Genomic DNA, 24,585 nt, shown 5'->3' on the forward strand with positions numbered 1-24,585 from the left:
CATTCCATTTCACGCCCTCGTCCTTCCTACTGTAATCCCTAGGATATTTTAAATCTCTATGGCTTCTGTGTATAGTCTTTCGTGGTATCCGCTCGTGGCTGCCAGTACTTAATCCTGTCAAAATTAATGTGGTGGTCTCCTGGCTGCAAACATGTTCTGCAAGAGCTGATCTGTCAGTCTCCCCTCTACTGCAATTGGCCTACACCATTGTCAGTTTTTGATCAGAGCATGTAATATTCTCTCTTGTCAGCCAGCCTATAGCATAGAGTCCAAATCAGCTAGCACAGTGAACCTTCATACTAGAGCAGGGATTAACAACTCGCTGATTTTGAGAGTGAGCACTCTTGCCTGCTCACACTCTTGCTCGCGAACACAGCAGTTGAAACGAGGCAGAGAGTGAGGAAAATGGGCATGCACTGTATGGTTGCGACAACACAGGAGAAGCTGCAGCTGCAAAATAGAGGAGGGTCAGTTTTGACACCGGTGGCGAGTCGGCACTGTATAACGCCGACAAAATCTTCAGTTTCGATCCTCAGTGCGTGGAATGTTGCATTTTTTACACAAATAGATGGGTTAACTAAATATTTTGTATACCACAAGACTCAACACTTTCAGGAAGCCAGTTTGCAAAGGTACTACATGTCTTACCAGGTTCACGAATACGGATACCAAAAATTTCGAAGGACCTGAGCGTGTATAAGAAGTTGTAAAACATTAAAGTAACCTCTGGGATGAGGAAGAAGAAGAGGAACAGAAATTAAGCGAATGTGCCGTTCGGATGACCTACAAATTTTCGCTATTTTTCACTTTCACTACTAGCAAAGTCCTTGCACCTTTTCATAGATGGTGATTTAATAAATGAATACTTGGTAACTGTAGCTGAACATTTATGTCCACTTCAGATTGAACAACCTCGCGTGGTGTCATTCAAAAATGTCAATCATGCGTCCCACACAGGTTATAGCAGAGAAGGTTCATAGCCACCATGCAAAATCTTCAGCGCTCTATAAAAGTGTAGATATGGCAGGCACACAGTTGGACGTGGCATTCTTGACATCGTTGAAGGAAGTGTATCAAATGTAAGTTTCTCGCGGAATTTATTAGTTTATGTGTCTACCGACGAAGCGGCCAGTCACGTTGGTGAAAAAAAATTAGGATTCGTAGCGCTACTGATGGGAAGATAAAACGCTTCCAGTACTCAAATTGCGCTAATCTTTACCTTGAAGTGAATGACCTGCAATAAGACAGGAAATATAAAGACAATCTATACTTCTCCAAGCACTACACTCAGGATCGATTTCCTCGTTTACACAACGCTCCACTCGGCTCCCCACCGTGTTCCCCGCGACGAGGGGGTGGGGGTGGGGGGTGCTGGGGGGGGAGGGGAGGTGGAGGGGTGTTACAGTACTCACTGCTGGCGATCTTGCGCTCACCATCTGTTCACGGAGCAGAATTAGAGGATCAAGTCTGAGATATTTATCCGAATTTCCAGATTTATCTTTGTCATCATATCAGGCGGATACCGAGATGGATTTTATTCATTCTCTGTACTTTGCTTTATTGCTTGATTTTGGTACTTATTATTTTATATTTCTTCCCTCTTGAATACCCCTCGGATAATTTTCTGATCTATTCCAGTCCGCTCTTGTGCTGGCACTCCAGCGACCTCGTCGAAGACACAAACTTTTTCATTCATATTACAGAGCCAAGAGCGTCTTGGTTTCGTCACATTTGTTGAGCCACGTCAAAAACCGTTCTGGAAAATCTGAAAGTAATAAGCGATCAAATTTAATAAAAACATCCTAGTTTTCGACTTGAATGACCAGTTAGAACAACGATGAGTTATTATTCTTGTAATTCTGAACTACATCTGCATTGCGACAGGTACTTGCCAGTTAATATTAAGGAGCACTTTATATGAGAGTACTGTGTAGACAGTCTTGAGAATCCTAAGAAATGTCCGATCTCTCCCAGAAAATCTTGACCATCTGTGGCTGTGAAAACGCACTCCTCATCTGCATATGGTGCATCTGACCTAAATTAGTCCTAATTTTCAGGAAACAACCTCATTCAATAGGAAATTTCGTAGGTGATACAAATAAAGATTCGTGTGATTGACTGTGTTACACTAGATACGGAGGTCATTAAAAACCACAAAGTATAGCAGGTCATTCCTTTACGTAATAGAATCAGGTGACAAAAGTCATGAGACAGCGATATGAACACATAAATGGCGGTAGTATCGCGTACATAAGGTATAAAACGGCAGTGCATTGCCGGAGCTGTCATTTGTACTCAGGCGATTCATGTGAAAAGATTTCGGACGATGGGAATTAACAGACTGAACGCGGAATGGTAGTTGGAGCTATACGCATTGGACATTCCATTTGGGATATTGTTAGGGAATTCAACATTCGAGATCCACAGTGTCAATAGTGTGCCGAGAACACTAAATTTCAGGCATTACCTCCCACCACGAATAACCCAGTGGCTAATGTCCTTCATTTAACGATTGACAGCAGCAGTGTTCGAGTAGAGTTGTCAGTGCTAACAGACAAACAAAACTGGGTGACATAGCCTCAGAAATCAATGGGGGACGTACGACTAATGTATCCGTTAGAACAGCGCAACGAAACGTTGCGTTAATAGGCTATGGCAGCAAATGACCGACGCGAGTGCCTTTGCTAACAAGCACGACATCGTCTGCAGCGCCTCTCTTGGGCTCGAAACCATATCGGTTGGACCCTAGGCGACTGGAAATCATAGTCCGGTCAGATGAGCTACGATTCAAGTTGGTAAGAGCTAGTGATAAGGTTCGAGTGTGGCGCAGACCCCGGGAAGCCATGGATCCAAGTTGTCAACAATGCACTGTACGGGGTGGTGGTGGCTCCATAAAGGTGTTTACATGGAATGGACTGGAGCCTCTGGTTCGTCGTCCTCTTGGAGACAATTTGCAGCCACTCATTGACTTTTTGTTCCCATACAATGATGCAATTTTTGTGGATGGCAATGCGCCATGTGACTGGTTTACGATTGTTCACGACTGGTTTGAGGAACATTCTGGACTGTTTAAACCACCAGATCGCCCGACTTGAATTCTATCGAAGATTCATGGGATGTAATCTAAAGGTCAGTTCTTGCACAAAATACTTTACCGGCACTACTTTCGCAATTATGGACGACTATAGAGGCAGCATAGCTTAATATTTCTGCAGGGAACTTCCAACAACTTGAGTCCATGTCAAGTCTAGTTCCTGCACTACACTAAATTAGGAGGTACTCCATGACTTTTTTCACCTCAGTGTAAGTACACATAGCTACCACAGCGTGAATTTGCGTCTTGCAAACTTGTACCTTAGTATGAGAACAATTAACACATCATGGAACTGTGACTTGGAAGTAATTCCTTGATTTGCTGTCGATCTAACGATCTAATGTGAGAGGATGGAGGTATCAAATTGTGTGCTAGCAAGAGATTCACTACGTGGAATCCAATCTTCCGTAGACAGAGTTCACACAGTATGTAATGGTGAAACCGGATTTCAAATTGCAATATAGACTGTATTTGAGAAGATCTAAAGTCTATTCAGAGGGTCCCGAACGGAAGTAATTTCAACATTACATAATTTAAATGAGAAAAAGAGCTCCAGTTTAACATAAAGTATTTTCGAGGGATAGCCACAAAGTTTTTAACTGTCATTTTGACGAAATAAAGTTACGCAATTAATTTCTCATTATTAGCAGGTTGATGTCTGCAGTTCTGATGCACATTGAAATTCACACTTCAAGTACTGTAGCATTCCACTACAGGAGCCAAAAGAAAATGGCGCTGCTGTTACTTTCTTGTCATGTGTGTCAGTGAAATCTGCTCCACATACACTCCTGGAAATTGAAATAAGAACACCGTGAATTCATTGTCCCAGGAGGGGGAAACTTTATTGACACATTCCTGGGGTCAGATACATCACATGATCACACTGACAGAACCACAGGCACATAGACACAGGCAACAGAGCATGCACAATGTCGGCACTAGTACAGTGTATATCCACCTTTCGCAGCAATGCAGGCTGCTATTCTCCCATGGAGACGATCGTAGAGATGCTGGATGTAGTCCTGTGGAACGGCTTGCCATGCCATTTCCACCTGGCGCCTCAGTTGGACCAGCGTTCGTGCTGGACGTGCAGACCGCGTGAGACGACGCTTCATCCAGTCCCAAACATGCTCAATGGGGGACAGATCCGGAGATCTTGCTGGCCAGGGTAGTTGACTTACACCTTCTAGAGCACGTTTGGTGGCACGGGATACATGCGGACGTGCATTGTCCTGTTGGAACAGCAAGTTCCCTTGCCGGTCTAGGAATGGTAGAACGATGGGTTCGATGACGGTTTGGATGTACCGTGCACTATTCAGTGTCCCCTCGACGATCACCAGTGGTGTACGGCCAGTGTAGGAGATCGCTCCCCACACCATGATGCCGGGTGTTGGCCCTGTGTGCCCCGATCGTATGCGGTCCTGATTGTGGCGCTCACCTGCACGGCGCCAAACACTCATACGACCATCATTGGCACCAAGGCAGAAGCGACTCTCATCGCTGAAGACGACACATCTCCATTCGTCCCTCCATTCACGCCTGTCGCGACACCACTGGAGGCGGGCTGCACGATGTTGGGGCGTGAGCGGAAGACGGCCTAACGGTGTGCGGGACCGTAGCCCAGCTTCATGGAGACGGTTGCGAATGGTCCTCGCCGATACCCCAGGAGCAACAGTGCCCCTAATTTGCTGGGAAGTGGCGGTGCGGTCCCCTACGGCACTGCGTAGGATCCTACGGTCTTGGCGTGCATCCGTGCGTCGCTGCGGTCCGGTCCCAGGTCGACGGGCACGTGCACCTTCCGCCGACCACTGGCGACAACATCGATGTACTGTGGAGACCTCACGCCCCACGTGTTGAGCAATTCGGCGGTACGTCCACCCGGCCTCCCGCATGCCCACTATACGCCCTCGCTCGAAGTCCGTCAACTGCACATACGGTTCACGTCCACGCTGTCGCGGCATGCTACCAGTGTTAAAGACTGCGATGGAGCTCCGTATGCCACGGCAAACTGGCTGACACTGACGGCGGCGGTGCACAAATGCTGCGCAGCTAGCGCCATTCGATGGCCAACACCGCGGTTCCTGGTGTGTCCGCTGTGCTGCGCGTGTGATCATTGCTTGTACAGCCCTCACGCAGTGTCCGGAGCAAGTATGGTGGGTCTGACACACCGGCGTCAATGTGTTCTTTTTTCCATTTCCAGGAGTGTATCTTCACAGGCATAGTCGGCGCCCCAGAATCAACGTTCACGAACTAAAGTAGACACCTTGCAGGCTCAAAAAGAAGTAGCAGATGGAAAAATTATCCGAGTAATTACGCAAGACCTCGAATATAGTAAGTAAAACTAAACTAAACTCCGCCCGAACAGGCCGTGAAGACCCAACGGTACCGATCGGCAGCCATGTTATCCTGAGCCTACAGGCGTCACAGGGTGCTGAAATGGAGAGGCATGTGGTCAACATAACGCTCTCCAGGCCATATTTCGATTTACGAGACCGGAGCCGCTGCTTCTCAAACAAGTAGCTCCTCAGTTTGCCACACAAGGGCTGAGTGCATCTCGCTTGCCAACAGCGCTAGGCAGACCGTATGGTCACCCATTCAAGTTATAACTCAGCCCGACAGCGCCTAACTTCGGTGATTTGACGGGAAGCGGTGTTATCATTGCCGCATGGTCGTTGGCAGAAGAGCAAGTACTCGCAATAGCTGTAGCAACGAGAAATTAGAGACATAAAGAGTCAATCTTATTAGCGCAGGGTCTAAGTGAAGTGTAAGATTAATCATTCAGGACATTGTCATAACTAACATCCACTTTGCTAGAGCAGCCCATAGAAGTCAATATCTCTGTCTACATGATTACTCTTCAAGTCACACTTTAATTCTGAAGTATTCCACAAACGGAATACTTTCACAAGATCGCAAATATATGTAATTAAACGTCGTTTACTTAAACAAGCAAACTTCGAAAAAAAAAGTAGTCTGCTGTTTCTGATGTAACACGACAGAAGAAAGTAAACGTTTCCCAGAAATTTTTCTTACTAAAGCGAAGGAAACGTTCATCGCAACAATTGTTCTCCAACGAAACGAAAATATAATCTTGAGAACGTAGATTACGTTCTCTTGACCAGTGGAAAGTTTATGTCTAAACAAAGTACGTCTTCATAGTTCGATCGAGCAGCAAAACGTGTCCACGGCGCAGAACATCAAGGATCGGAACACAGGTCGCTAGAGCGCAGCCGTACGGATGGCGAATGGAGCGTCCAATCCGAGGCGTTGTTCAAACGGTGATAGTATATTAGTCGCTGGCAGCCGAGGACGAAACTGACTCTAGCCGGCTCCGAGCGACCCGAAATAATCGCGGGGCGGAAGGTTACAATTTTCCTATCGGCTATCGAAATCGATCCCTGCTGCTCTCTTCTACGGGCTCTCGCTGATTACCGGGAGGCCCTAATGAGGGGCTGAGCCGGATACCACGGAAACGAACCTGAACGCCTGAGTCGAGCTGACGATAACCCGCTACGCAAAGATGTGTTGCGCGTTGGCGACATTCTACATCCACATGATTACTCTGCAATTCACATTTAAGTGCTTGGCAGAGGGTTCATCGAACCACAATCATACTATCTCTCTACCATTCCACACCCGAACAGCGCGCGGGAAAAACGAACACCTAAACCTTTCTGTTCGAGCTCTGATTTCTCTTATTTTATTTTGATGATCATTCCTACCTATGTAGGTTGGGCTCAACAAAATATATTCGCATTCGGAAGAGAAAGTTGGTGACTGAAATTTCGTAAATAGGTCTCGCCGCGACGAAAAACGTCTTTTCTTTAATGCCTTCCATCCCAACTCGCGTATCATATCTGCCACACTCTCTCCCCTATTACGCGATAATACAAAACGAGCTGCCATTTTTTGCACCCTTTCGATGTCAAAAAATGGCTCTGAGCACTATGGGACTTAACATCTGTGGTCATCAGTCCCCTAGAACTTAGAACTACTTAAACCTAACTAACCTAAGGACATCACACACATCCATGCCCGAGGCAGGATTCGAACCTGCGACCGTAGCAGTCGCGCGGTTCTGGACTGAGCGCCTAGAACCGCTAGTCCACCGCGGCCGGCTTTCGATGTCCTCCGTCAATCCCACCTGGTAAGGATCCCACACCGCGCAGCAATATTCTAACAGAGGACGAACGAGTGTAGTGTAAGCTGTCTCTTTAGTGGACTTGTTGCATCTTCTAAGTGTCCTGCCAATGAAACGCAACCTTTGGCTCGCCTTCCCCACAATATCATCTATGTGGTCCTTCCAACTGAAGTTGTTCGTAATTTTTACACCCAGGTGCTTAGTTGAATTGACAGTCTTGAGAATTGTACTATTTATCGAGTAATCGAATTCCAACGGATTTCTTTTGGAACTCATGTGGATCACCTCACACTTTTCGTTATTTAGCGTCAACTGCCACCTGCCACACCATACAGCAATCTTTTCTAAATCGCTTTGCAACCGATACTGGTCTTCGGATCACCTTACCAGACGGTAAATTACAGCATCATCTGCGAACAACCTAAGAGAACTGCTCAGATTCTCACCCAGGTCATTTATGTAGATCAGGAACAGCAGAGGTCCCAGGACGCTTCCCTGGGGAACACCTGATATCACTTCAGATTTACTCGATGATTTGCCGTCTATTACTACGAACTGCGACCTTCCTGACAGAAATCACGAATCCAGTCGCACAACTGAGACGATACCCCATAGGCCCCGCAGCTTGATTAGAAGTCGCTTGTAAGGAACGGTGTCAAAAGCTTTCCGGAAATGTAGAAATACGGAATCAACTTGAGATCCCCTGTCAATAGCGGCCATTACTTCGTGCGAATAAAGAGCTAGCTGCGTTGCACAAGAACGATGTTTTCTGAAACCATGCTGATTACGTATGAATAGATCGTTCCCTTCGAGGTGATTCATAATGTTTGAAGGCGAAGCCGAGAGACACGCCAAAATGTTTGGCAGAGGTTTCATAAAATCACTTTCTGACTATTTCTCTACGATTGCACTTCCGAAGAGGGCATGGGAAAAATGACACTTATGTCTTTCCATGCAGGTTATGATTTATTAAATTAGAATGGTTACTTCTCCCCGTGTAGATTGGTGCGCTGTAAGGGGACAAGTTGAAAGTTTGGATTATACTGGACACGGGCTTACCTGCTGATGTGGATGATGAAGCCGTCGTCAACGCCCCTGCTCAGCATGTCCTGCACGGCCTCCCTGGTGCAGATGCACAGTCCCAGCACGTTCACGTCCAGCATGCGCTTCCACGATTCCGTAGGTGCGGCTGTCCACATCAAGACGGCAAAGAGTCATACTTTAATACTCTCAGGCGAGAACAACAAATACTAGTTAGAGTGTTCTCAGAAAAATATGCTGCTGGCCGCGTACACTCTAAGACAAAAAAGGACTCAGCACCAAGGAATTATCCCGATGTGATGTAAGTCTACAGACAAACAAATGATTACAGTTTCAGAAAATGTAGATGGGCTATTAAGAGAAAGAACTTCACAAATTAAGCAAGCCAATAACGCGTTGATCCACCTCTGGCTCTTATGCAAGCAGTTATTCGGCTTGACACTGATCGACAGAGTTGGTGGCTGTCGTCCTGACGGATATCATGATAAGATGTGTCCAATCAGCGCGTTAGATAGTCAAAATCTCGAGCTGGTTGGAGGGCCCTGCCCACAATGATCCAAACCTTCTCCATTGCTGGTCAATGTAGGGTTTGGCACTCATGAAGACAAGCAGCAGAAAATCTCGCCGTGCGCGGGCAGGCATCATTTTGCTGAAATGTAAACCCAGGATAATCTGTCATGAAGGGTAACAGAGCGCTTTGCTTAAAGGGTACTGCGGATGACAACCACAGGGGTCCTGCTATGAAAGCACCTCAGAACATCACTCATGGTTGTCGGAGCTGAGCTGGTGCGCTGCTAGCGCCTTTCTCCATCGATTGTCATCCCGATCGTTCTGAGTCGATTTTCGATGCCAGCTTGTCTTCTTCGCATCTTTGGCGGGTGGCTTTTTAACTGCGGCGCTCGCGCTCTGCAGGGGCTTGCGTTCGGGCATCAGCTGTGTGAGCGACAGTGACGTGTGGCGCCTGCGAGTGGCCGAGTCGGTACGGCGGAAGGAGCGTGGGCAGCCGCTGCAGCGTATTTAGCCGTTTGAATGCAGATCCGCTGACGATGGTGATTGGGATTTCCTGGAGGTTTGAAGGACAGATTTCCTTCGCGTCTGTTACATGTTACTCAAAGTGTACGAACTGGAGTCGTCGAATTGTTTCTTGGTGGGTTCTGTTCACGTTAATTGAATACCCGAGTGCACTGAAAACTATCTTGATTGTTTCAGTTATTTGTCACTGTACTTGGATGCGCGCCTGTTATGTTGATGCTATTTAAGGGAATGCTAGCTACGCACAACAAATAGCCGTGCTTAATGCGTAGCTAGAGGTCATGCCAAACAGTACATAAGTCTGTGCCTGACGTTCAAGAGCGGGCCGAAATAATTTTCCTATTTCCTGTTCCTTTGTTATTATTTTATTTCTTTGTTCTAGAGAACTGGCTAATCAAATTTTAAGAGCCGTTACCTGGCAAGTGCTCACCTAGATTAGTCCGGTACAATTAAAGGTTTATTTATAACCAGATGGGCAGATATGTTTGTCTATCTGATGTGCCAGAATGTTTTCTGCCGCTGATGTGTTTAAGTTTCAGATAATTGGCAGTGGTCGGCGCGAGCAAACTCTGATCGGGGTATCACGGTGGAAGAGGGAGATTTAAGGACCTGCATCCATGTCTGTGGTTACGTTGTTAGTGTCCTGCAATTTCATCTTTCCGGTGGGGCGTTGTGGTTTTCTGGAAGCTTAATTGTAGCCAAAAGTTGAGTATAGTTCCATTTTACCTTCTCGTCCGTGAATCTCCTCTGTCTGGTAGCACCTTTCGGTCTGCTGGCGCCCATCACTAATTTTCAACGTGAAAATTGTTAGGCTCCATGTTAAGACTATTTAATATCCTATTATTATATTCTGGCCATGAAATGTATGTGAACCTCATACCTGTGAGTAATACTAAAGAGTAGCTTAGTCGAGTGCATTAATCTGATAACACTTTTAATTTGTTATAATTGCTTAAAATCAGTCCATGGAAGCAGTTTTAGGATTTGATAAGGGTTGTGTGAAAGCCAGTTCCTATGTAACTCATGAAGCATTCAGTTATGTCAGTTAAATTTTATTAATCTAGTTTTATGAACATTGTTTTTATTAGTGAAAATTGCTTGAATAAATTTTGAAAGATCTAGGTCTGTTACATTTAAATGCAGCAATGTTCCAACCTGAATACTGCTGCTGGTTCTACAAGCCAGATGCCTTTTATTATAATCGTGTTACTCTTGGTTTCATTAACAACATATGTTTGTACTAAAGTGTTTGGCAACTACAGCCTGGTTGTGTGTTTAATTTCGATGTGACGCATCAGGAGCGTTTGTCTGTACATGTACATCACATCTAACGATTTCCGTCACACTTGGATAATTCCTTCGTGGTGCGTCGTTTTTCTTATCTTAGAGTCTAATTGCTTTATTAAGAAGGTGGCATGCAACGAACATCAAAGTCTCATGAAGTGTGGTATAGCTAGGATCAAACCCCTCCACATTCTTAATACAAGAAAAATTTACTCATTGGGTTACTCATCCAAAAACCGCATTGGAGTGTTGGCTGTGTAAGTAGAAGAAAAGTCTACCAGCACGCATCAGATTGGTCGATGTGTAAATGGCGTATCGAGACTAAGATCTATCGTCCCACAACGTTGTTGTTCTCATTGATTGGGATCCTTTGCGACTTCCGTGTGAATCTGGAGCCATTGGGATCAGGAGAACTATACTCAACGCCATGCAGAGTAGCAGGAGCTGCTAGCGATTAGCGCCAGAGAGGAAAGACATGCAGGTCGTGTAGCATGGTCCAGACGCGCCACGAACCTTGAATCAGGAAATGAGAATGTTCACTGCAAGACGAATATCAACACGGACAGTCCAAAGATGCCTGGAGCACCACAGACTGTCAACATGGTGACCGCTGTTGTGTATTACTTTGACACAACAGTAGAGAGAGGGCCCACCACAGCAACACTGGATTCAGATGTGGCACCACGTCGTCTTTTCTGGCAAGTTCACAACGGGCATGTGTGAGGAGGCTTCGAGGAAAACGAACGTTGGCAGACTGCAATCGTCATGTTCATATAGGCACAACTCTTAGCGTGATGGTATGATAGGCCATTGGCTACAGAATACTGTAACCTCTTGCTTGTGAAGGTGAACAACCATCAGCTCTATAAAGGAATAACGACAATGAAAATTTGTGTCCGACCAGGCCTCGAATCCCTATTTCCCGCTTATCGTGACCGGTCGCCTTACCATTAGGCTATCCAATCACGCGTCACGGCCAGACCCAAACTTCCATACGTCGTCAACCATGTGTCTACAACCTGCATCACCTCTGGTTGGCATAGCCGATAATTGGAGGGCAGGCCACTACATTCCTTCCAAATTTCTTCCATGCTACACAGCTTTCCTGTCATCTACTATTGTCATCTACTGCTGTCATCTGAACGCATATCTGCCTTTAGTTTTTTCGAAAGACGCGAGAACGTTACATTCGGGCTCAGAGGAAAGTGGAACATGGATTACGCGCTGGTCGCACAGGAAACAAATAAAATAAAATTACCTTGACTGACAGATATAGGAAAATAACCCGACTATGTAACAACCTAATAATTGACAATCAAAGCTTTATGTGACGAGCTGGCATATAAAAGTGTACACACTAACATAAATTCGTCTGCTTTTCAACACGACAGAATTGTTATAAGCTAAATGTTGTTACTTTTTCATTCGATGGCACATATGTGTAGCACAACGGAGGTAGGCTACACGTCTGCAAATACTATGTACGGGTTATATTTGCATTGTCCTACATAATAATTACGACAGTGAAAAGAATACTTCAAACAAACGTGACTAAAATTGAAGCGTCAGCTGTATCCAGCCAACAAAGACCACGAAAGGGTGAATAGGAGAAAAATTCGTGTAGTCACAAATTTTTGAACGGTGGTAGGGGGAAGTGTAATGAACAACATACTAAAAATGTCGACATGCGGGAAGTGAGTGTAGGGTGGGTGGCGTTTGGAGGTCACTTTTTGACGTTTTTCTTGAATAACTCGAAAACTGTAGCGTCTAGCGAAAATGTTTTACAGTACAAAATTAAACTAAAATTTCCTCAAAAAAAAGGTCGTATTAATTTTTTTCTCTAGAAGTAACAGTTTCTGCGTTGCAGGGGATGGAAAAATAACAAGTGTTATAATGGTATTAAATTAATGTTTATAGTTAAATGAAGTATGTTAAGGCTAAATATTAAATGGCTGTAGCGTATCTAAGTACAGCAGAGCCGTATTGAGGGATAAATTGTGTTCTGGGGATGTAACTGGTGGTGGTGGAAGGGAGCAGGGATGGATAGTAGAAGTATGTGGGATGCTGGGTCGCCAGAATGAAGTCACTTACTTCCCTCATATGTGCATCTGCGAAATGGAGGTCGAGGTAGTAAGTTCCCACTCTCTCTAGACCACTACGTCGCAAGACACAACTACACGCTGTTTCATAATCATGCTGGCTCTTCCGCAGCACACCTCGTAAATCGCTGGTTTCGCAGTGTGTAGACACACCTGGAGAATGTTTTTTGTTTTCACAAAATGCGTTAGCACTAATTGGGATAGAGATATTAGCAACTAATAAAACTACACGTACGAAAAGAAGCAACGCAAATCTCTGCCACACTGCCTTCTACTGCCAGTAGGGAAACTGACTGTTAGTCATCCTGTTGGACTGTTGCGGCTTTCTTCTGGAAAAGGTCAGTTCTCCAACACGAGAGCTGCTCGCTCTTCAATTTACAGAATAATCGACTATATCATCCCCAGTATTTCCTGTCTAGTTCTCTTATGACAGTAGGCACCTATTGAGAATCACGTCCAGTGGACCACCATAGATCTCGGTGGTCGCAGTATAATTATTGTCTCTGAATAGCAATACAATCTCTATTTGTCTCAATACGTATTCTTTTCAGTTACCTTCTGTACCACGTTATAGCAATTCTTTCTAAGTGTGGTCCAAGTTTCATGGAGCTGTACTAGTTAGCAGTAACCCGTCATGTGAATGTTACTTTGATCCCTAAGTTTTGCACACAGTGAACTTTTTTTGTGCTACCAACACTTGTTGCCTAAGTGAGGAGTTATCTCAGAATATTGTACATTAGCAAATCAGTGAAAGAAGATATGCACGTTAAGGTAACTTAAATGATTTATATCTCCGCAAAGTTGCCAATTATTCTTTTCGTAAAAGTGGCTGAACCTAAACATTTTAGCAGGTTACATACTCTTCACAAATGTATTCCCGTTCTTTTCGGAGTGTTAACGCCCAGCACTATGCAGATGCTCTCCAGGTACAATAATGTCTTACAGTTTCGAACTGCTCTGATGAATTATTTCGCTGAGCAAAGCTTCTTTCACGTTGATTGTCCACCATTATCTCTGTAGCTGACTGCGAAGGACCAAGCTTGGCATGTCTTCCACACATACACACAATTTTTTTTCCGGGAACTGGGATCTGCTGCAAAAGAGCCTTTAAACGATTTCATGTAGAGTACGGAACACCACTTAAACATGTAGTGCTATCCATAACCATCACTCTTTTGCTGTCGACGAAAGATATTTTTTGGCTCAGTTTCTTTTCTTGTAAACTTTATATTCGGTCTCACCACTTTCTAATTTCTTGATAAATACACTGTAGTATCCAAAGGGTAATTAGCCTTTACTCTTATTTCCGCGAAGTAATGTCCAACAACAATTTCCTCATTTCATGATCATGATGAAATTTTGCATACCACTGAAAATAAAAGCGAGATGCCAAAAATCAAAGTTCAATCTCCGAATATAATTATGGTCGGTCAGTGATGCATAGTGCTATATCCAGCTCTAATGTAAATAACTAATATAAAAATGTATACACAGCTTTATCTTAAGAAACTTCTTACAGTCTATTTACGACAATTTATCTATGATCTTTCGGGCAACTGCATAAAACTGCAAAGTTCTTTCTACGAAGCATACTCAGGTTCTAACACTAATGGGATATGCCTACAGCGACACTTCATGCTTTTTTTTGTCTATGGCAGCAGTAGACAAAAGAAACTCCCTGTGACATCTCATCGGTTATCAGATATTATAAAATGCGCCAGACGTATTAATACAAATATATATGATGCAGTATGACAGCATTAAAAGCTTATATCGGAAAGCAAAGCATTTATAACACACCAAATCCACTGATATTGCCAAACTGAATACAAATATGTTTTGCTTCACTGAGATGCCGAAACAAACTCATAAACTGCGATATTTACTTACATGATAGGTCGCTCTCTACGACAAGTCCAGCGTTGTTAATGAGGATGTCGACACCTTTCAGATTGGCCTTAATCCATTTGAAAGCAGCAAGGATGCTTTTCTCGTTGCTGACATCTCCTTCTAGAGCGTACAACTTTCCAGGAGCATCTTTTAGTGCCAGTGCCTACACAAAAATAAGATTACCAGGAAAAAATTTAATATTACATGAACATCGTGGAGTTACTGTTTATGGTTAGCAGAAAGAAACAAGGGTCAGAGATGATATTAAAATACGTAGAACAAGATGGTGCTGCTTGTTATCATATCCAAAACTATCTTACCAGTAATATTTATATAATAACGAATTGCAAAAACATGTTCCTTTATACACTCCTGGAAATTGAAATAAGAACACCGTGAATTCATTGTCCCAGGAAGGGGAAACTTTATTGACACATTCCTGGGGTCAGATACATCACATGATCACGCAGACAGAACCACAGGCACATAGACACAGGCAACAGAGCATGCACAATGTCGGCACTAGTACAGTGTATATCCACCTTTCGCAGCAATGCAGGCTACTATTCTCCCATGGAGACGATCGTAGAGATGCTGGATGTAGTCCTGTGGAACGGCTTGCCATGCCATTTCCACCTGGCGCCTCAGTTGGACCAGCGTTCGTGCTGGACGTGCAGACCGCGTGAGACGACGCTTCATCCAGTCCCAAACATGCTCAATGGGGGACAGATCCGGAGATCTTGCTGGCCAGGGTAGTTGACTTACACCTTCTAGAGCACGTACGGTGGCACGGGATACATGCGGACGTGCGTTGTCCTGTTGGAACAGCAAGTTCCCTTGCCGATCTAGGAATGGTAGAACGATGGGTTCGATGACGGTTTGGATGTACCGTGCACTATTCAGTGTCCCCTCGACGATCACCAGTGGTGTACGGCCAGTGTAGGAGATCGCTCCCCACACCATGATGCCGCGTGTTGGCCCTGTGTGCCTCGGTCGTATGCAGTCCTGATTGTGGCGCTCACCTGCACGGCGCCAAACACGCATACGACCATCATTTGCACCAAGGCAGAAGCGACTCTCATCGCTGAAGACGACACGTCTCCATTCGTCCCTCCATTCACGCCTGTCGCGACACCACTGGAGGCGGGCTGCACGATGTTGGGGCGTGAGCGGAAGACGGCCTAACGGTGTGCGGGACCGTAGCCCAGCTTCATGGAGACGGTTGGGAATGGTCCTCGCCGATACCCCAGGAGCAACAGTGTCCCTAATTTGCTGGGAAGTGGCGGTGCGGTCCCCTACGGCACTGCGTAGGATCCTACGGTCTTGGCGTGCATCCGTGCGTCGCTGCGGTCCGGTCCCAGGTCGATGGGCACGTGCACCTTCCGCCGACCACTGGCGACAACATCGATGTACTGTGGAGACCTCACGCCCCACGTGTTGAGCAATTCGGCGGTACGTCCACCCGACCTCCCGCATGCCCACTATACGCCCTCGCTCAAAGTCCGTCAACTGCACATACGGTTCACGTCCACGCTGTCGCGGCATGCTACCAGTGTTAAAGACTGCGATGGAGCTCCGTATGCCACGGCAAACTGCCTGACACTGACGGCGGCGGTGCACAAATGCTGCGCAGCTAGCGCCATTCGACGGCCAACACCGCGGTTCCTGGTGTGTCCGCTGTGCCGTGCGTGTGATCATTGCTTGTACAGCCCTCTCGCAGTGTCCGGAGCAAGTATGGTGGGTCTGACACACCGGTGTCAATGTGTTCTTTTTTCCATTTCCAGGAGTGTAGATACAATTAAATGAAATTTATTTGTGTTAAATGCCTTGCTGTAAGTTACAAATTTTTCTGTAAACTGAACGTAGTGGTATCATCTGAAAGGAAGAAAACAGTATCATAAATTGAAGAAACTGAAAGTGCTGAAAATACTTCTTGTTAGCCTGGTCGGTTACTTCGCTGCTAGTTGTCATTGCACAAATCCCAAGATTCGGGACCAGATCTTTGCTCGATTCTTCTCGCACTTAATGTAGCGCCCAATCCTGATGACACTTTGTAAATGTGCAAAATGTCAGTGTGCCCTGTGGTTCCAGTTCCACGACCATGTCTGGTAAAGCATATATTCTAACCAAACTCTAACGTGGTGATTATTTACAGAAAGACTACAATGATGTGGAATTTTAGTGAACAAAATATTAAAACTGGTTTGAAAACGAGAACGGAACATCCACGAAAAAACTTCAAGTATCTCATCGGAGCCATACTCGCTTACTAGTTTTTCTTAGCTTACATACGCAGAGAAAATGTTAACATGTTGAGCTTGCTAAGTAATTAGTCGTTCTACCGTGTACGTTTTCTTTTCGTCGTCATGGTTTGCAGATTTATATTGCTTTGCAGCTTAACAGTATTTTTTATCTCCTCAATTGAGTAGGTCTAGTAATTTTTCTTGTTTTGTATAGGCCTATGCTATTCCCACAGCATAACTAATGTAAAATCCCAGTCTGTCTCTTTACAGACCTCGGAACTTCCACGCAAGGAACGGGAAGGATATCGGCCGTACCCTTCCAAAGGGACCATCGGAAATCACACCGGAAACCTACATCTGTGTGCCCATGTGGACATCTAAACCATTCCCCTCCCTGTGCAAATTGTTGGAACATGGCCTCTACATTTCTCACTATGGAAGGCGTGTACTGGCAGAAATGAAGAAATTTTAAATATGTGCAATGTTCATAACTCTTACATAGTCGGCCTAAATAAAAGTTTATCGTGTAGGTAACACAGTTGGAAAACCTTCAAGCGAGACAGGACCTGTGGCGAGGAGATGTACTCACAGTACTACCAAGGCAGGGAAAAAGAGACAACAGAGGAAACGAGGCTAGAACCTAGCGCCCTGTCTATATTTAGGTAATCAGCTGCTGGACAACAATGTTGGACAAGATGGCGGCGAATGGCTTCGTTAAATACATCCCTGCAACAAAACTGTATGCCGATCACTAACCTGTTGCCAAGGGTCTAGCGCACGTCGAAAAAGGAGTTTAATTTTCAGTTGACATCAGGATCATTAGAGACCGGGTACTGCCTCAGCTGAACGAGGATGGAAAAGGAAATCAGCTGTGCCCTTTTTCAGGGACCACGTATTCTACTGAACTGGTTTAGACAGATCTTGAATGGGCTACATTAGGTACGCACAGGTTGCCTGGAACCATGCTCCTTTCGAATTCAACTGTATAGGCCAGGCACTTAGTCTTAGTTTACAGAGGGGCAAAAAGTTTTCATCAATCGACGACCAAAATTTATTCATTTGCAAACCTGTTTAGAATATTATAACTCTGTTTTCGATGCAAAAATTTGTGTCAGTAACTTGATGGAGCTGTAATAATCCAAAAGTAGCCTGCAAATAAATAAATTTTCGTAACTGCTTCCTGAAAGAAAGACTCTCCTTATATAGAGAAGCAATCAGATCAAGACTACAAAAGAGATACTTAGCATTTGACTTAACAAAATATGTTTGCATTAAAAAATTGTTTTGTAAATGCAAAAATTCATCACTGCGAGACATAGATGCATTCAGAATGCACATATGTAACATAAATACTAATTTTATGATCAATAAAAGAAAAGTAAGTAATCAGGGAAAAGAAAAGAAATATTGTGAGGAAGATATTAACAAGTACACGAACTGTAGAAGTATTTAAATTAAGAAGTCACACAGAAATAAACAATAACGTACAATAAAGTTATAGTGGTAGAGGTGAAGAATGAGTCCTAGCAGAATTCCAGGAAAAATCGTACAGAATTTAGAAAAATTAACCCAACTGGCTTAGGAAAATGCATGAAGACCTATAAGAAATTGGTACAAAGAAGCAAGAACTGAAGACTGAACAAAATGCGGAAACAAGTATTCCCTCAAGTAAATGAGTCCCAGGAACACTGAAGATGACGCACAGTAGAAGCGAGGAAAGAAAAGGTGAGCAGACAAAGAACTATTGAAGAGAGCATAAAGCTAGCTTAATTGCTTACTGCCAATAATGAAAGAAGAACAGCCTAGCGCGGTCCCAAGGTCTAAATTTAGATAGAACATAACTATATAGTCCTACGTTAGTTTTCTCGTACAACAAGAGTCTGTGGAGTTTCACGTATTGCGTAAACTCCTTCCTCCCTCCTATTGTAGCATACTGAACGGAATCGAGGACGAGGCTATATCCATGTGTTAAAGCGCATCCGATGTTACACGAAAGTTGCCTAAGCGTTCACCTAATGGCGTGCCATCGACCATGCTTCACAGCTTCAGCAGTGCTCGGCCCGCACCGACATAGTTATTTCGAGAAGAAAAAGGCAGAATGTGGCAACTTGGCGTATTTAGCAAGAGAGGGTTTTAACTGATGATGATGATGATGATGATGTTTGGATTGTGGGGCGCTCAACTGCACGGTCATCAGTGCCCGTACAAAGTCCCAATTTTTACACAGTCCAGTCTAGCCACTGTCACGAATGAAGACGATGATAATGAAATGATGAGGACAACACAAATACCCAGTCCCCGGGCAGAGAAATTCCCCAACCCGGCCGGTAATCGAACCCCGGACCCCGTCATCCAGAGGCAGCAACGCTAGCCACTGGTCCACGAGCTACGGACGGTTTTAAGAGAGTAATATGTTCTAGGTCTATGTGTCTTTGACATTAGAAGTGAAGAGTATTATATCGGCACCAAATGCGATACAACACTACTCGAAATGTGCTGTATGTTAAGTGTGTGGGACGCCGACAACATTGATGGAAAATAAAAAGAAAATATGAATTCTGCATTCACGATACAGGAGAGGAAGGCATGCCATTGAAACCTCAATACTGGTCACAAGTATTTTTTTTTGTACAGAAAGTTTTTTTTTTTAAGAGCTTTAGTTATCTGGATATACATGCGACAATAGAAGCGTCTCTAATACACAATTAAATTGAGATTTCTGAATAAACGTAGTATATTGTCTACAGTGAAAAACTGTTATTTACTTTTAACAAAATTTTGTATTTTTGTTGCAATATTTTAGTGATCCCTCTCCATGAACCATGGACCTTGCCGCTGGTGGGGAGGCTTGCGTGTCTCAGTAAGACAGATAACCGTACCGTAGGTGCAATTACAACGGAGGGGTATCTGTTGGGAGGCCAGACAATCGTGTGGTTCCTGAAGAGGGGCAGCAGCCTTTCCAGTAGTTGCAGGGGCAACAGTCTGGATGATTGACTGATCTGGCCCTGTAACACTAACCAAAACGACCTTGCTGTGCTGGTACTGCGAACAGCTGAAAGCAATGGGAAATTACAGCCGTAATTTTTCCCTAGGGCATGCAGCTTATTGTATGGTTAAATGATGATGGCGTTCTCTTGGGTAAAGTATTCCGTAGGTAGAATAGTCCCCTATTCGGATCTCCGGGCGAGGACTACTGAGGAGGACGTCGTTATCAGCAGAACCAAAACTCGCGCTCTACGGATCGGAGCGTGGAATATCAAATCCCTTAATCTGGCAGGTAGGTTAGAAAATTTAAAAAGGGAAATTGATAGGTTAAAGTTAGATATAGTGGGAATTAGTGAAGTTCGGTGACAGGCGGAACAAGACTTTTTGTCAGGTGAATACACGGTTATAAATACAAAAACAAATAGGGGTAATGCACGAGTAGGTTTGATAATGAATAAAAATATAGAAGCGCGGGTAAGCTACTACAACAGCATAGTGAAAAAATTATTGTAGCGGAGATAGATAGGAAGACCATGCCTGCCAGAGTAGTACCAGTTTATATGTCAACTAGCTCCGCAGATGACGAAGAGATTGAAGAAACGTATGATGAGATAAAAGAAATTTTCAGATAGTGACGAAAATTTAATAGTCATGGGGGACTGGAATTTGACAGTAGTAAAAGTAAGAGAAGGAAAAGCAGTAAGTGGATATGGAATGGGGGTAAGGAATGAAAGACGAAGCCGTCTGGTAGAATTTTGCACAGAGCGTAACTTAACCATAGCTAACACTTGGTTCAAGAATCATGAAAGAAGATTGTATACGTGGAAGAGGCCTGGAGTCACTGGAAGGTTTCAGGTATATAATATAAATGTAAGACAGAGGTTTAGGAACCAAGTCTTGAATTGTAAGACATTTCTAGGGCAGATGTGGACTCTGACCACAATCTATTGTTTATGAACTGTAGATTAAAACTAAATAAAGTGCAAAAAGGTGGGAATTTAGGAGATGGGACCAGGATAAAGTGAAAGAACAGGAGGTTGTAGGGAGTTTCAGAGAGAACATTAGGAAACGATTGACAAGAACAGGGTAAAAAAATACAGTAGAAGAAGAGAGTAGCTTTGAGAGATGAAATAGTGAAGGCAGCAGAGGATCAAGTACGTAAAAAGACGAGGGTCTGTACAAGGGCGATGTCCTTGAGTGCATTATTATGTAGATGGAAGAGGACGAAGATAAAGATGAAATGGCAGATACGATACTGCGCGAAGAGTTTGACAGAGCACTGGAAACCTAAGTCCAAACAAGGCCCCGCGAGGAGACAAAATTCCATTCGAACTACTGACAGCCTTGGGAGAGCCAGCCCTGACAAAACTCTACCATTAGGTGAGCAAGATGCATGAAACAGGTGAAATACCCTCAGACTTCAAGAAGAATATGCAAATTCCATTTCCAAAGGAAGCAGGTGTTGTCAGGTGTGAAAATTACCAAACAATCAGTTTAATAAGTCACAGCCGCAAAATACTATCACGAATTCCTTACACAAGAATGGAAAAACTGGTAGAAGCCAACCTCGGGGAAGATCAGTTTGGATTCTGTAGAAACGTTGGAACACGTGAGGCAATACTGAAACCAGATGGCAGTTATAAGAGTCGAGGGGCATGAAAGGCAAGCATTGGTTGGGAAGGGAGTGAGACAGGGTTGTAGCCTATCCCCCATGTTATTCAATCTGTATATTGAGCAAGCAGTGAGGGAAACAAAAGAAAAATTCGAAGTAGGTATTAAAATCCATGGAGAAGAAATATAAACTTTGAGGTTTGCTGATGACATTGTAATTCTGTCAGAGACAGCAAAGGACTTGGAAGAACAGTTGAACGGAAAGGATAGTGTCTTGAAAGGAGGATATAAGATGAACATCAACAAAAGCAAAACGAGGATAAAGGAATGTAGTCGAATTAAGTCGGGTGATGCTGAGGGAATTAGATTGGGAAATGAGACGCTTAAAGTAGTAAAGGAGTTTTGCTATTTGGGGAGCAAAATAACTGATGATGGTCGAAGTAGAGAGTATATAAAATGTAGACTGGCAATGGCAAGGAAAGCATTTCTGAAGTAGAGAAATTTGTTAACATCGAGTATAGATTTAAGTCTCAGGATGTCTTTTCTGAAAGTATTTGTATGGAGTGTAGCCATATATGGAAGTGAAACATGGACGATAAATACACTCCTGGAAATTGAAATAAGAACACCGTGAATTCATTGTCCCAGGAAGGGGGAACTTTATTGACACATTCCTGGGGTCAGATACATCACATGATCACACTGACAGAACCACAGGCACATAGACACAGGCAACAGAGCATGCACAATGTCGGCATTAGTACAGTGTATATCCACCTTTCGCAGCAATGCAGGCTACTATTCTCCCATGGAGACGATCGTAGAGATGCTGGATGTAGTCCTGTGGAACGGCTTGCCATGCCATTTCCACCTGGCGCCTCAGTTGGACCAGCGTTCGTGCTGGACGTGCAGACCGCGTGAGACGACGCTTCATCCACCCCAAACATGCTCAATGGGGGACAGATCCGGAGATCTTGCTGGCCAGGGTAGTTGACTTACACCTTCTAGAGCACGTTGGGTGGCACGGGATACATGCGGACGTGCATTGTCCTGTTGGAACAGCAAGTTCCCTTGCCGGTCTAGGAATGGTAGAACGATGGGTTCGATGACGGTTTGGATGTACCGTGCACTATTCAGTGTCCCCTCGACGATCACCAGTGGTGTACGGCCAGTGTAGGAGATCGCTCCCCACACCATGATGCCGGGTGTTGGCCCTGTGTGCCTCGGTCGTATGCAGTCCTGATTGTGGCGCTCACCTGCACGGCGCCAAACACGCATACGACCATCATTGGCACCAAGGCACAAGCGACTCTCATCGCTGAAGACGACACGTCTCCATTCGTCCCTCCATTCACGCCTGTCGCGACACCACTGGAGGCGGGCTGCACGATGTTGGGGCGTGAGCGGAAGACGGCCTAACGGTGTGCGGGACCGTAGCCCAGCTTCATGGAGACGGTTGCGAATGGTCCTCGCCGATACCCCAGGAGCAACAGTGTCCCTAATTTGCTGGGAAGTGGCGATGCGGTCCCCTACGGCACTGCGTAGGATCCTACGGTCTTGGCGTGCATCCGTGCGTCGCTGCGGCCCGGTCCCAGGTCGACGGGCACGTGCACCTTCCGCCGACCACTGGCGACAACATCGATGTACTGTGGAGACCTCACGCCCCACGTGTTGAGCAATTCGGCGGTACGTCCACCCGGCCTCCCGCATGCCCACTATACGCCCTCGCTCAAAGTCCGTCAACTGCACATACGGTTCACGTCCACGCTGTCGCGGCATGCTACCAGTGTTAAAGACTGCGATGGAGCTCCGTACGCCACGGCAAACTGGCTGACACTGACGGCGGCGGTGCACAAATGCTGCGCAGCTAGCGCCATTCGACGGCCAACACCGCGGTTCCTGGTGTGTCCGCTGTGCCGTGCGTGTGATCATTGCTTGTACAGCCCTCTCGCAGTGTCCGGAGCAAGTATGGGGGGTCTGACACACCGGTGTCAATGTGTTCTTTTTTCCATTTCCAGGAGTGTAGTTCAGACAAGATGAGAATAGAAACTTTCGAAATGTGGTGCTACAGAAGAATGCTGAAGATTAGTTGGGTAGATCACGTAATTAATGGGGATATACTGAAAAGAATTGGGGAGAAGAGAAATTTGCGGCACAATTTGACTAGAAGAAGGGATCGGTTCGTAGGACATGTTCTGAGCCGCGCGGGATTAGCCGAGCGGTTTCCGGCGCTGCAGTCATGGACTGTGAGGCTGGTCCTGGCGGCGGTTCGAGTCCTCCCTCGGGCATGGGTGTGTGTGTTTATCCATAGGATAATTTAGGTTAAGTAGTGTGTAAGCTTAGGGCTGGCTCTGAGCACTATGGGACTCAACTGCTGTGGTTATCAGTCCCCTAGAACTTAGAACTACTTAAACCTAACTAACCTAAGGACATCACACACATCCATGCCCGAGGCAGGATTCGAACCTGCGACCGTAGCAGTCCCACGGTTCCGGACTGCGCGCCTAGAACCGCGAGACCACCGCGGCCGGCTAAGCTTAGGGACTGATGACCTTAGCAGTTAAGTCCCATAAGATTTCACACACATTTGAACATTTGACACGTTCTGAGGCATCAAGGGATCACTAATACAGTGTTGGAGGGCAGCGTGTAGGCTAAAAATCGTAGAGGGAGACCAAGAGATGAATACACTAAGCAGATGCAGAAGGACGTACGTTGCAGTAGGTACTTGAAGATGAAGAAGCTTGCACAGGATGGAGTAGCATGGAGGGCTGCATCAAAGCAGTCTCTGGACTGAAGACCACAGCAACAACAACAATATTTCAGTGATAAGTCCTCTAAAAGAAGTTCTGTTTTTTCACCCATATTGATCGTTTACTTCACTGCCGCCGTATTTAGCGCAATGACTGCAGAGAAATCAAGAGTGTCCAATTTCCTTTTGGTACTCGATGTCTAGATAACTTGCTATCAGTAGAATATTGATGTGCGCCTTGCGGCACGTATAACCACACGGGTTTTTCCTAGTTCGCTTTAAGACGCACTTTAAGTGACTTTAAATGGATGCTTACAGTTTAGGACAGGCATGGCCAAACAGCGTTCCGCGAGCGCAGCGGCGAGTGCGGTTGAGGGGTGAGGAGGAAGAACAGAATGAAGGCTGCAGACGGA

General features: G+C 45.1%; 1 protein-coding gene across 1 annotated transcript in view; it reads right to left on the reverse strand.

Annotated features, from left to right (window-relative positions):
- The window catches only part of LOC126455547 (dehydrogenase/reductase SDR family member 11-like), a 34,100-nt gene that overhangs the window by 4,936 nt on the left and 4,579 nt on the right, over positions 1-24,585 (reverse strand). The window contains exons 2-3 of the mRNA XM_050091302.1: positions 14,582-14,744; positions 8,295-8,424 (exon numbers count right to left, since the gene is read on the reverse strand). Of these exons, the coding sequence (XP_049947259.1) occupies positions 8,295-8,424; positions 14,582-14,744 (293 nt within the window). The remainder of the gene's footprint in view (positions 1-8,294; positions 8,425-14,581; positions 14,745-24,585) is intronic.

This window comes from Schistocerca serialis, chromosome 2 (assembly GCF_023864345.2).
Source record: "Schistocerca serialis cubense isolate TAMUIC-IGC-003099 chromosome 2, iqSchSeri2.2, whole genome shotgun sequence".
Classification (NCBI taxonomy): Eukaryota; Metazoa; Arthropoda; class Insecta; order Orthoptera; family Acrididae; genus Schistocerca; species Schistocerca serialis.